We start from the raw sequence: 13,978 nt of genomic DNA, 5'->3' as shown, positions 1-13,978 counted from the left end.
CGCAAATAATCAATTTTTTAATTTTTTTACCCAAACACTCAAAACTGATTATTTACAATTTCAAAACTCAATAATCTAAAAATCTCCTTCAAAACTCAACCCCAAACACTCTCTAAGTAATTATAAAATTAATCGACTAATTATTATTACAATAAAGATAAATTAGAAATGAATTTAACTTTTTTCATTATTACTATTTAGAATTATGAGAAAATATACGTGCGAGTTGGGAACACCGCCAGTGACTACCAACACTGAAGTTGTAGCGTGTTGATGCGGAGAAATTAGACCGAAACGTAAAACACCGAATATAATAACTAAATCGATTTTGGACCCGCGCGTTGCGACGGACCTATCAAACGGGAAAAAATTAGACGATGTAAAAACGTTGAACCATACACGCACGTTGTGTAATGTTAACTCGCAAAATTCAAAAGGAAGCATAAAACAAAATGTAACGACGTTGAACCACACACGAACGTTGCGCCGTGTTAACTCGAAAAGTTTAGAACATAACGTAAAACAAATATTTTGCGAAATATGAAAAGTATAGGGGACCAAAGTTGAAAGTAAAAAAGTTGTGATGTTAAACTAGAAAGGATAGAAAACTTTTAGGTTAAAAGTAAAAAGCCAAAGTAGTTTTGGGTTAAAAGTGTAACATCAAATTTTTTTTTTTTTTTTTGAAAACCTCCCTAAACATAGAGTACAACATTTCTATTTACCATAGAAAACTTTTGGTAAGTCTTACCAAAAAATTTAGATTTTTTTAACATATCAACTCTACGTTCTCTTAACAAAAACAACTCTCTAGAATGATTGAGATTACCAGTGTACAACATCTCACTAAGAATAGGTAATGGATTACCTTACAACTCATTTCACTACTACTAGTTAGTGATCACCTTCTAAAACATCTCACTATTTGAAAATGGTGATCACCTTCTAAATTTTCTCACGAAATAAAGTAGTTATCACCTAATACAAAGATACAATAGTGAAGCTTGAGGGCTCTTGTTATTGCTATTGCTCTTCTCAAGATGTGAAGATTACATGTGAAAATGGTGAAGGTCAGTTTCTAATCTATGTTTAGAGTTATTTCCCTTTAGAAACACTGTTTCTTTACCTCTAAGAAAAGTCTTGTATGATCCTTATCCTTACCCATTTTGTAAGACATTTCACTAACATGGTTGTTTTGCTTTTGTATTTGCAAAGGTTGCCAAGATTGTTTTGCCAAAATTCTTGTGGAACACTCCACCTACATCTATTTGAATTTCAAATCTAAATATAATCCTTGTTTATAAGGCCATGCGTAATGGTTAATGCCCCTTAAGGGGCATTTTCCTCCACATCAATACTTATAACGCCCATTAAAAAGTGTGTAATGGTTAACCCCTTCCTTAATGCCCCATTCCATCATTACTTTCCAAATTTGCTATCCTCATTGGGCATTATACTAGAAATGCCCTTTCCTTTTCATGCCCATATAAAGCCTATGGGGGTGGTGTTAGGGGCATTATCAAACCACTTCAAGCCCCTATAATGTCCCATTACTCATGGTCTAAAGGTTTTAATTTATAAATACTTAGTAAAATTTAATACAATAATTTAAGAAATGACTTTGCTTATATAAAACTTATATTTTTACATGTATCTAATTAGTTTTAAAAACTTTTCGATTGATCTCACTCGAATTACCATAATTTCGTATACGTCATTTGGATCGTTCATCTTGGTTCGTTCACTGTACGACATGTATGTTTTGTTTTCTTGTTTGTCTTGATAGTTCGTTAATGTTGACGAATAACTGGAGTATTGGATAGTTTGTAGTGGCATATGGTTAATGATTATTAGAAAACTTTACAACGTGTTAATTATTTCTATCATCATCAAAATAGATATATTTCCTAATCAATTTTACACTTAGTGGTGAGAACTTGACCGAAATAACCAAACCATAACTAAGTAAACTGACTTAATTAACCAAACCGAACAATTAACAAACGGTTTGGGGAAGCCATAAGTGATTAACAAGAAATTGTGGTTTGATGTTGGTTTTGATGTTTGGCATAACCAAATTTACCGATCCAACAAAAACTCTTATATACATATTGAATGCATTGCTGAGTTTTGTGAGGGCTTAACCCAAATTTACCCACAAATTTACTGGCTTAGCCTCCAAATTGCCTGCTTGTTTTCTATTTCGGAAAAGGCAAGGTCAAAATTTACCATTTTGGTAATTTACTGTTGCTTTATTTACGCTTTTACCCCATACCAAATCATTTATGCGTTTTATTTAAGCTAAATGTACCAACTGAACCGAAGTAGTTCGGTTTAACCGAAACGGGGAAACCTGAACTATCTGAAATCTGTATTACCCTACCCAATCTACCCATTTGTTATTCGATAACCGATTGTTATGTATAAAACCAAACTACTTACTTGTTCATGGCCTCTTATTTTGACAAAACCTCGCAATAGCAGCCACCACGAAGATGACTAGCACGGATCTGTCTCGGATATAAACAATAAATACCCAAGGCAATTCCAAGATGAAGATCATAAGAAAGAACATAACAAGGTGGGTAAATTCAGAAGTCACTACAGGCAAGTTGAGCACAATTATTTCAATCAACCCATTTGATTCACCTCATAATTCAAATATCAAAAGAATTCCAATCAACATGAGTTCAAATTTGTTTAAATAAAAAAAACAGTTGTACATAATGTTTTTAAAACTGGACCGGTTCGTACCGGCGACTCTACTGATCCATTGGTCATATTGGTTGGACCTTTGAACCTTTTTAAAAAAGTTTAAGATCATATTTAGTTAAAAAAAATATAGAAATCTATCTACTATAATAAAAGAAACTAGGTTTTGTACACGTGTCATTCATTGAAGCCATCTATTTTTATAGATAATTAATATCAATTAAAAGATAATTATACAATTAAATTTAATATAAATTTAAACAATTCATATAGGAGATAATATATATAATATTTTAAAATATAGTAAATTACAAAAATCGTCCTTTATGTATGTCACTTATGACTTATTGCAAACTGTGTCCTTTGTCTTCAATAATTACAGAAAACGTACTCGATGTTTGCAAACTCTTGCAAATTATATCCTTTAGCTCTAACCCAGTTAATTTAAATGATTTATTTATTTTATTAAACTAAAATAGTTAAGGGCCTATTTCAAAAATGTTTAAAAGGTATTTATTGGTTCTATACTTATATTTTCGTGTTCAATTCTCAACTCAAATACGGTAATCACTATGTTTACGTGACATTTATAAGAACAATCACCGCAATCACCACATCCATCGTATATCGAGTATATCCGTTAGTTTTTTTAAGATATAAATTTTTATTAGATTCATTCAACCCGTGTAATAAACGAGGTTTTTTAAAGATATAACATTTTTATTTTTTACTATACAAAATTACATTTATGCAACTCGTGTAATACTCGGGGTTTTAAAATATAATTTTTTTAGTATATAAAATTAGATTTATTCAATACATATAATACATAGGATTTATAAAAATATAACTTTTTTATTGTTTGGTATATAAAATTACATGTGTTCAATCCGTATAACACAACCTCCCGCTTTAGTCTCCCTAACGATCGAACTTAGTCTTGCTCCTCAGCTCGACGAGGTTCTTAAAAATGTAACTTTTTTATTATTTAATATATAAAATTAAATTTACTCAACCCGTACAATACACGGGGTTCTTAAAGATATAATCTTTTTATTATTTAATATATAAAATTATATTTATTCAACCAATGTAATAAATGAGATTTTTAAATATATATTGTTTTATTATTTGGTATATAAAACTGCATTTATTCAACCCGTGTAATAAACGAGATTTTTAAATATATGTCTTTTTTTATTATTTGGTATATAAAATTGCATTTATTCAACCCGTGTAATACACAGGTTCTAACCTAGTTATAAAATATAACAAAATAGAATATGTAGAAAACAACCTTTTAAAGTTAAAAACTAATAAAACAAAACATAATTAAATAATAAGAAATAGTATTATAGTAATCTTGATATGTTTACTGTCAATGAAAATCACATCACTATTGCCTCACCTCTACATTAAACAAAAACATATAGGAAGGAAAATTATTACAGAATTGCAGGCATCATAGAGATGCAAAGGTCAAGTAAAAGAAATAAACTTGAATATCATCCCAAAAGTTCATACCCACTAGGGGTTGATGCTTCAGTTGTCTCAGAACTAACTTGTTTCGAATAAAAATGGTAAAGTTTATGAGCCGGAAATTATGTTGCTCAAAAGCATAGAATTCTCTCGTTAAGGGGCTCTGTCGAATGGTTTCGTATCATTATAACAAGTGTCCCAAACGGCTTCCATTGCATCTTTAGCGGCTGCTTGTGAACAGTAAGGATTGCACGCCAATGACTTCATTACTCTTCTTCTCACACAGTCCTTTATTAAAACCACACAGAATCGGTAATTTGTGAGAACTTAAAAAGAATTGATTTGATAAAAATAAGATGAGGCAAATGAATGTCCTAGCCTTGAATTTTGTGTCCAGAATCCAGCCTACCATTTATTTATTCAAGAAATAGGAACAAGATTACGCCCGCTTGCGGTATGCACATATAATGAATATATGTGTGGGCCCTCGGGGCAAAAGTGAAAGTGCACTAATTTTAATGTTATTTTACTAGTTTCGTGAAAATAACGTTATGCGGTATGCACATATAATGTATATATGTGTGGGCCCTCGAGGGGGGGGAGTGAAAGTCCACTAATTTTAATGTTATTTTACTAATTTCGTGAAAATAACGTTAAAAAGCGAGGGACGGTTAATCATGCATCATGTGGGGGTACATGCACTAAACAACTTTTGTCCCAATTGGTGAGTGTTATGTGCCTTATGTCCAAGGCTGGATGCAAAACTACTATCGAGCCGAGGGTCTCACTGGAAGCAACCTCTCTATTTCTACGGGGTAGAGGTAAGGGTGTCTACATCTTACCCTCCTCAGACCATACCTTAGCTTTGCTACTGATGGGATTTACTGAGTATGATGATGATGAAATAGGAACAAGATACATTGGGTCGACACAAAACACCTTTTGTCCAAAAAATGTATATCCTTTCAATTATGAACTTTTTGAATAAGATGATTATGGAGGTTTCATGAAGTAAAGATACACCTTAAAGTTTAAAGTTAAAACCCATTTGACATATTTCCTTTTTAGCTACGTTTTTTTTATAATAATAATTTGACCTATATAGAGATTAAACATAACCTTAATCCACTCATTCAAAAGTAACTGGGTCGAAATTACCAACTCAAATTAAAACATAATTAGCATCATTGTTATTGCAGTTTAGGCGAGCTCGGGCTTGGCTCGGCTCATTTAGACCCCTACAAATGATAACCAATCAGATAGTTTCTGAGGCTGCTTCGAGATAGTTTAGCTTGACTTTCATACAAAAGAAGCATGAACTACAAGTTTCTCTTAAGCAAAAGAAGCAAAAGATAAAACTAACCGGGCTAGATAATTGATCGTACTATCGTAATGCATTAAAAACGGACTTACTTGTTCATGGCCTCTTATTTTGACGAAACCCCGCAACAGTTCCCTCTTATAGTGGCAGTCACCACTAAGATGTCCAGCACGGATCTGTTTCAGATATAAACAATTAAAACCAGAGGTCGTTCAAAGATCAAGATCTTCAACACACAGATTAACAAACAACATAACAAGGTGAGTAAATTCAGACCTCACTACAGGCATGATGAGCACAGTTAGTCCAATCCAAGTTTGCGGCTCGACAGTCATCATACGCATGAATCAACTCATGGATAACCACTTGAGTGACCTCATCTTGAATAGTCAAATGATTACTACACACCACTATCTACAATATTCAAAGATTGAAAGAATTTCGATCAACACGAGCACATTTATACGTGTTCAAATTGCTTAAATCAGCTCTATGTTAAACAAAATCATACTTTAGATGGGAAAATTGCATGTTGAGAGTTTTAACTAGTGGGTTTTGCCCGCTCGATTTGACTAAAAGTTATATCGAAAGTCAAAACAACATGTCTCAATGGTATAATCGGAACTTTAAAAGCATTACGTCATTGTGGAATAAACTAAAACTATATTACATATGAGTCGTGGGTTTTTGCGGGGGCTCAGTTTTGAATATAATTTATACCGAAACTAGGTACAAAATAATCACGTCGCATCAGTCAGACTTTAGAAAAAAAAAAACATTACATTGTAAATTGTTCAATATATTATATTTTCCGGTACCAAAACTTAGCAAAAACCAAAACCAAATCTTGTACCGTATATGTACGGTTTGGTAGGCATTTATAAGTCTTGACCCTGTGTCGTACCGACCGCATAGTACCCATACCGAAACTGAGCTAAATTCAAAACTGTATATGTTCGGTCGGTACTATTTTTGGTACAGTATCAATAGTTGAATACCGAACCTGTATCCGGTCCAAAATGTTTGATCCCTAATATGATTGTCTAAGTATAAACCAATCAAATATCAATCATTGACATTAATATAAGAAAAGAAGTTACCCACCCCTTCTCCACGAGAATATCCACCACTCATCCGCTGACTGCAATTAACAGCCCTGATGAAATTGGGGACAATACCGCACCCACTTTTCTCCAAATGCTCCCGTAAAAACTTCACAGTTGGAGCTGATGCATCAAATGAAACAATTGAGATGAATAATAATTATAATTTATATATAAACCCTAAACCCTATGAATAATATAAAAATGTTAGGTAATTACTTCTGAGGCTTCCTTGGATCATGTTTTCGCACTCCTCCACCGTCATGCCGGCGTTAGCGGCGGAGAAGCTCTTGCCGGAGGCAGATCCGGCTGACATTTTGATACCTCAAGGAATGAAATGGTGACTGCTTATTGGGTGGGTGTTGATGGTATGTAGATGTCGGGTTTGCTCCGTTTATTTTCGGGGTTGATCCGGATTTTACCTGGTGTACAAATCGGTTTTTTTCAAAAACCGGTTTCGTTTATTAACTGAACCGGTTTTTTCATCCAAAATGAAAACCGGTTTTTTCTATAACCGATTTCGGTTACTAACCGGTTTTTTAAGTCCAAAACAATAACCGGTATAACCGGTTAGGATATGTTTTTAACTGGTTTTTTAAAAACCGGTTTCGGTTATTAACCGGTTTTTTAGATCAAGAATCTAACCGGTCTACAACCGGCGGTTCGGTTTGGTTGTAAAACCGGTTTCGGTTTTTTTCCCGGTTTTGGTTCTAAAACCGGTTTTTTTTTACACCAACCAACTGGTGAAAAACATAAAACTTAGAGTTAACTACCGTTTTGCTCTCTATGGTTTTATCACTTTAACCGTTTTGCTCCCTCAGAATTTGCAAAAATCGAGTAGGTTTTTTGTACTTTTTAAAGATAAATGACATAGTTTGCAATCTGGTATCAACATAATGAACGATTTTTGTAATTTACTTAATGCTAAAATTACTATTTTAATTAGAAAAGATTACAACTTGTTATAATATTTAACAAGTTTAAGTTTCGGTCGACGTAAAATTCGTATTGATATTATTTTGGCATATCATGACTTTGTTTTTGAGGTTTTCTCTAGACGTAACGAACCGAATTCATACCAATTGAATTCCCGCCGAAGAGTGCAGGAGAATCCAACCAGTCAATGTTTAGTATCCGAAATCATTCGAAAATATTTAAATATACATCTAGAAAATGGATTATAGGGTTAGTCGGAGAGCATTTTGTAGGCTACACTCCTTATATAATGCAAATAAAATTCAAGCTCAAGTTACTCGATTAATCTACCTGTCTAGAAACTTGATATTCAAATAACCATCATCTTTCTTCTTTTTATTCACAAAATGTTAAAGATTACAAATAAGAAACCTTTTGTACATCATCATGAAAAAGAAAAAAGAAACCATGCTGTACAATGTGTGTACATAGCAATCAAACACCAATCAATAATAATTTAGAGAATGAATACGCCAACCACAGCTGCAACACCCGCGGTGGCGGTGACAGAGAGCTTCGTCGCGGTGGAAGTTCCACTTGCATCGCCACCACAGTCACCAAGGACCCTTGTAGCAACTGCTCCACTGCCAGATAGTGTTATTGGAGCAGACTCATTTGTGACATCTGTTAGGGAGCTATCGTCAACGGCAGCAGCGGAGGTGACTGCCACAAAGGCGATGACGATGAGTGCAAGAACCATCATCTGGCGGGCCATTTTTGGTGAATTTATTTGAAAAAAAAGGTGAAAAGTGCAGTATTTTTCTCTAGGATGAATGTAGAGAAATACTGCTTATTTGATGGATGTTTTTATTGTATGTTGTGAAGAGGGTTTTTATAGTCATCCAAGGTGGAAATGGATGGTAAAGCTACTTTGGTGGTTGTCCATGCATAATCAAAATACCATTAACATTTTGGGAAATGATTGGAGGAGCCCCTTCATTTTCTCTTTGTGTTTTACACATTCAAAATTTTAAATATCATGTGTTTATAATATGAATTATCTTTAGTTTTTATGTGTTATTTATGTATGCTAATGGGTGGGATTGGGCCCAATTGGCAAAACCATTTGAGTTAAGGTGTTGCTTCTCTTAAGACCAAGGGTTCGAGCACCGCCGAAGGTGGATTTGGTGTAATTTAAGCAGTTCAAAAAAAAATTATGTATACTAATTTTAACTCCTAAACCGAGAGTTGAGGTAAAAAAAGATAATCACCAAATTAAACATATTGATCAAGAATTCATGATGGTTAAAGAATAGTCATTAACTATTTAAAATGATGGATTAGGATCAAATACAAAGGCTTCTAATTGTAAGAAGGGTATAAAGGCTTCTAAAAAAATCCACTACACAAAAAAAAAAAAACTAAACACCCACCACCACCCAAAAACCTACCCCCCCCCCCCCTCTCTCACCCACTAAAAAAAATATTTGTCGAGATGGGGGGATTAGGTTTTTTGGGGTTTTTTTTTTGGTGAGGTATAGTTTTTTTATTTTTTTTTCGGGGGGGGGGGGGGTTAGATTTTTGGGTGGTGGTGTAGTGGGTTTAGGTTTTAGGTTATTGAACACTTATCACTCTATAAATCCTTCTTACACTTCTTACAATTAAGAGTCTTTGTAGAATAGCATAACCCTTAAAGTGATAGTTAACAAAAAAGTCATTAACTATTTAAAATTTTCAATAAACTAAAGCGTGACATGTGTAATTTAGCATAACAGTGTTCAATCTGCTATATTATTTTGGCGCAGGAGACGACCTTGGCACAAGATGGTGCAGATCAGTCGTGGCACAATGAAGGGACACATGTGCTGAGGGGCGGAGTAGGTCGGGTTCACGGGACCCAATAATTTTAAAAAAGTTAGGGTGTACGGGGCGTCTTCGGTGAGTGCCCGCGGTGATAGGTTTCCCCGATCGGGAACACCGCCGCCATCAAAGCGGGGTCCCGATTCGGGGTGTAATTTGGGCGTGGCCTCACCGATTGATTGTGCACGAGATTTGAGGAACGGTCCTCTTCTAACAGTCATATTTTTAATAAAAAAAAAATCACTTTTTTAAAAATAATATAAATAACCATCTCATTCTCACCATTTTTTTATACTCAAACCATCTCATTCTCTCTATTTTTTTAAGCTCTCCAACCACACCCACTTCACTTTTTATTTTTTATACTCTCCAACCAAACCCCCTTCACTTTTTATTTTTTATACACCGAGCAATGGAGAACCGACCCCGCGAGGCCAAGAAAAAAACTAAGGGACAGGTCTCGAAACCGTCTCGAGATGGTTCGAGCGGTTCAAATGCTCAACCACAACCCCCTTTCGGATACACTTCACAACCCCCGTTTTTTTTCCAACAACCTACACACCCCTCGTTTTACAACACCCAACAACCCAATTTCGGCTATTTTCAAAATTTGTTATCAATGGACGCTCCTCCTCAATCCCCCGCCTTCGACCCTTATGCTTATCGTTCTCCACAAGTTCCTTCTATACGAGGAAATGTCGAACGTCCTCTACCTATTCACGACGACGAGGACGATGAGGTAGTGCCCGAAACTCAAAATTTGGGCGACGACGACGAGGAAGATGAATATAATGTGGACGAAGACGCGGGCAACGAAGAAGATGAGGCTCGAGAAAAAAAAGGGAAAACGGTGAGCGAAAAATGGACAAAAGAACAAGAAGAGGCGTTGGCGAAGGCGTGGGTACATTGTTCTACCAACAAAAAAAAAGGGCAATCAACAAAGTCGCGAAAGTTTTTGGGGTAAAATTTTAGAGCACTTTAACAAAACTATCGGTGGAAGTAACCGGACCGTTCATAAGTACGGTCTAAATGGAACCCGATGCATGCGAAAATAAACTTTTTCAACGGCCTATACCAACAAGCGGTAAAAATTATATTTTTTTTAACATTGCATATTTTTTATTTTTTTTCTAAGTTAATACTATTTTAACACTTTCTAATTTTTTTTATTTTATAACATGTAGGATCGCACACGAGCAAGCGGATGTCAGGATCTGGACGTGATGAAAGTCGCGTTAAAAGAATTTAAAGAAAGATTTCCAAGCGGTTTTCAACACATCGAGGCGTGGGAGGTCGTTCGAAAACACGAGAAATGGGCCCAAGTCCCATTGATGGGTGAGGAAGGTGAAGGTTCGGCACATAAAAGAAAGCCCGTTGACGTGGACTTTTCGATACCGGATATGAACGAAGATCCCTCGCCACAAAGAGCACAACGGCGAGACAAGCGTCAAGCTACATCGTCCGAGGGAAGCTCGGCCGAGTTGGCGGCACAATTCAAAGTGTACACCGCCATGAAAGAAGCGAAGCATGCGGTAGAATTGGAGGCGATCGAATTGAGGAAAAAAAGAGAGTCGGAGGCTCGCGAGCTCATATCGGCACAACTCGAGACGATGAAAAACTACAATTACGATCGAGATATGAAAACCTTCCTTAAGCCGCACGACGATGTTCCGCCAAGTATGTTGCCGATCATCCTCGCCCGAAAGGGAGAAATCGCTAACAAGTATGGGTGGCCATGCGATTTCTAAAATTTTAATTTTCTAGTTTTAATGTAATTTTTATTTTCTACTTTCAATGTGTTTTTTTTTCTAGTTTGAATGTATTTTTTTTAAATTTAATGAAATGTCTTTTATATAATTTTTAAACATCCATAATTTTACCAAAAAAAAAATTAATTTTGAACTCACCTAATAGGGGAGTGCCGCCATCAAAAATCGGTATTAGGGGAGTGTATTAGGGGAGTTGATATGGAACTATGTGATTGGTTGTGTGTAAGAGGGGGGACTCACCTAAGAGGTGAGCACCCCTTACACCCTTAGTAGAGACGATGAAATTTTATTATCTTACCATGAAACTATGATTACTTTACCCTGAAACTATAGTCTAGTGCACACTTTTTATAAAATGTAAAATAGAATTGATGAACGAAACAAAACAGTATTTGGTGGCCAAGAAAGTCAATAAAGGAACATTTGGTTGATCTTTAATTTATCTAATTTTCTATCTTTTATTATATTACTAGATTATTAGACCCGTGTACTATACGGGTTTGAGGATATAAATTTATAAATTATTTAAATTTATACTCTCTACAAAAATTTACATAAGTGAATTTTTTACCATAGATGACGCAACAGTTGGTCATGTGTAAAAACCGATTCTTTTAGAAACAAACCAACTTTACATAAAAACTGTCCTATACTTTTATTTATCGTCATGGCAAAACATAGGACGAGAGGAAACTGTCTTCTTTTCAATTTAAACGGAATCATTCTATTTGGCGGTATTAAACGAAATCTAGGGATAAACGTTTAAGTGCCAATATTACTTCCGGATAATATGAGTGGTTTGGCAAGCCTAAAAATATAACCTCATTTAGGACATCCGGTGAATATAAACTTGCATCAAAATTATTATGAAGATATTTTATCCTTAAACCCCTTTATTACACGGGTCTAATAACATTAAAAGCGTTTTCAAAGCATGGAAGTAAACCGGTTTTCAAATATTGGATTAACCTATTCTTTACCATTTTTATATTATAATATAAAATTGTAATTTATTTAATAGATGTTTAACATATAGTAAAAAATCATTTTAAAGAATAAGAAGATGTTGTCACATTGACATTATTTAAAATTGTTTATTATAAGTAGAGTTGTTACTAATAACTAACTATATATTTTAGATAAGTTAAAAGTAAATAATCATTATCTAAGTAAACAATAAAATATTTGTTAGTATTAAGTTGTTAAGGATTTTTTATTGTTTTGTATTAATTAATTAATTGATAATATTATTAGTAAATTAAATAAGAGAATGCCATGTGGCATTAAGTAGGTTCTTGGTTTAGTATGAGAATGCCATGTGGCAATAATCATACTTTTTTATTAGTATTAAATAATTTACAATAATATATATTTGTTAATTGTAGATTTTGGATGCCTTGTGATATTATTCCAAGTGTTAAACCTTATATACCAAAGGTATTTTATATTACATTTGTTTATTGGTTTTATATTATAACAAATTGTTCATTATTTTAGATGCGACATTCATCTGAAGTCCATGTTCAGTTTGGAAGTAATGATTTATATAAGGATGATGTTTGCTTAGCCGATAATGATGCATTTATTAGCACAAGAATGAGTGCATTTGAAGAGCGCCAAACTCAACATGTTGAACCATAAATGGTAATTAATCAGTTCATTATGTGTGTGTGCTTGTCTACATATATATACATATTAAATTTAAACTAAAACAACAAATTGTTTGAGATTTTAGGCTATGAAGGTTGTAGTTCGAAAGCCTAAAAGCCGGCAATCAAAGCCAAAACAAGCTAAAGCAAAGCAAAGAAGGTCAAAGGTAAAGAAAATCAGGACGAAGCTAAAGTGTCAGATGATAAAAACTAGGCCAAAAAAGTAAAGCTAGGCTTGCAATTAATCCAATTAAGACCCAAATGGTATAAGGAAATAGTTTGTCGACTAGATTAACACATCAAGGGCGATTCGAATACTCAATTTGCATTTAATGAGATGAAACTATATTTCCTATAGAGTTGGGTACAAGTGTACAACCCATATTGAAGTTGAATCATTGTTAGATATAATCATCAATAAGTAGGTTGATACAATTACTGTGTTTTGGTTTACATCGTAAATTGTTATCGTTATAATATTTATAACTAAATTTATTAAGTTTATGATAAAAAGAGTGAATAATTGTGTTTTAATATATGTAAGTAGATGGTTTTAAGTGTTTATTATTACAAAACATGGTCATTTTGAGTTTTATTTGATTTGCAGGTACCCAGAGCTTAACGGATGGCTTTTGGAGTTTAACGAATGGCTTTTGGAGTTTAACGGATGGCTTTTGGAGTTAACAGAAGGTTTTTGGGAAGCATTATGAAGGTTTGGAAGCTTATGCACAAGGCGGGAGTTGAATACAAGAAATTCGAAGAAAAAACCAGTAACCATCGTTGGTCTGGCGTCACCAACAATGTATTTGGCTCAACCTAGTGCCAAACAACAGATTTTCAGCACTTAACGCACCCTTTCACTGGGTATGGCACCTACTTGCGCCGGTTGACGTATAAACAAGTGAAAATTCGGGTTTTCATCCTATTTAAAGATACTTTCAGCTACGGACGGACGTTGCAAACGGATGGAGTGTGTGTGTGGTTTGGAAAGTTTTATATTTTGTACATTTCTTTAAAATTGTGGTTTCTAACTGTAATAACTTTATTTCATATTTCCGCTGCTAAACTTAAGTTATATTTTTAAAACTTTTAAATTAAATCACCAATTGTAATATGTGTAATAATTTCCAAATTACGCAAACATTCCAATATAATTAGTGGTTGGATCTTGGG

General features: G+C 34.2%; 1 protein-coding gene across 1 annotated transcript; it reads right to left on the bottom strand.

Moving 5' to 3' along the window:
* Positions 1-4,038: 4,038 nt before the first annotated feature.
* Positions 4,039-6,991, bottom strand: LOC110912207 (mitochondrial inner membrane protease ATP23). The gene is made up of 5 exons (XM_022156884.2): positions 6,832-6,991; positions 6,614-6,735; positions 5,786-5,923; positions 5,602-5,685; positions 4,039-4,476 (listed from the first exon to the last, which is right to left on the bottom strand). The coding sequence occupies exons 1-5, from the start codon at positions 6,926-6,928 to the stop codon at positions 4,342-4,344; spliced, it is 576 nt and encodes a 191-aa protein (XP_022012576.1). The 5' UTR covers positions 6,929-6,991; the 3' UTR covers positions 4,039-4,341.
* Positions 6,992-13,978: the final 6,987 nt, after the last annotated feature.

The sequence above is a fragment of the Helianthus annuus genome, chromosome 15 (assembly GCF_002127325.2).
Source record: "Helianthus annuus cultivar XRQ/B chromosome 15, HanXRQr2.0-SUNRISE, whole genome shotgun sequence".
In the NCBI taxonomy this organism is placed as follows: domain Eukaryota; kingdom Viridiplantae; phylum Streptophyta; class Magnoliopsida; order Asterales; family Asteraceae; genus Helianthus; species Helianthus annuus.
Note: the sequence above shows the minus strand (reverse complement) of the source record. Positions and strands in the feature narration are given on the sequence as shown.

Excerpts from the sequence above, each read along its gene's own strand:
- LOC110912207 (XM_022156884.2), bottom strand. The coding sequence starts at position 6,928 with ATGTCAGCCGGATCTGCCTCCGGCAAGAGCTTCTCCGCCGCTAACGCC. Across the intron at positions 5,686-5,785 it reads CTCATCATGCCTGTAGTGAG|ATCCGTGCTGGACATCTTAG; the intron begins GTCTGAATTTAC and ends TATCTGAAACAG. Across the intron at positions 4,477-5,601 it reads AAATAAGAGGCCATGAACAA|GACTGTGTGAGAAGAAGAGT; the intron begins GTAAGTCCGTTT and ends GTTTTAATAAAG.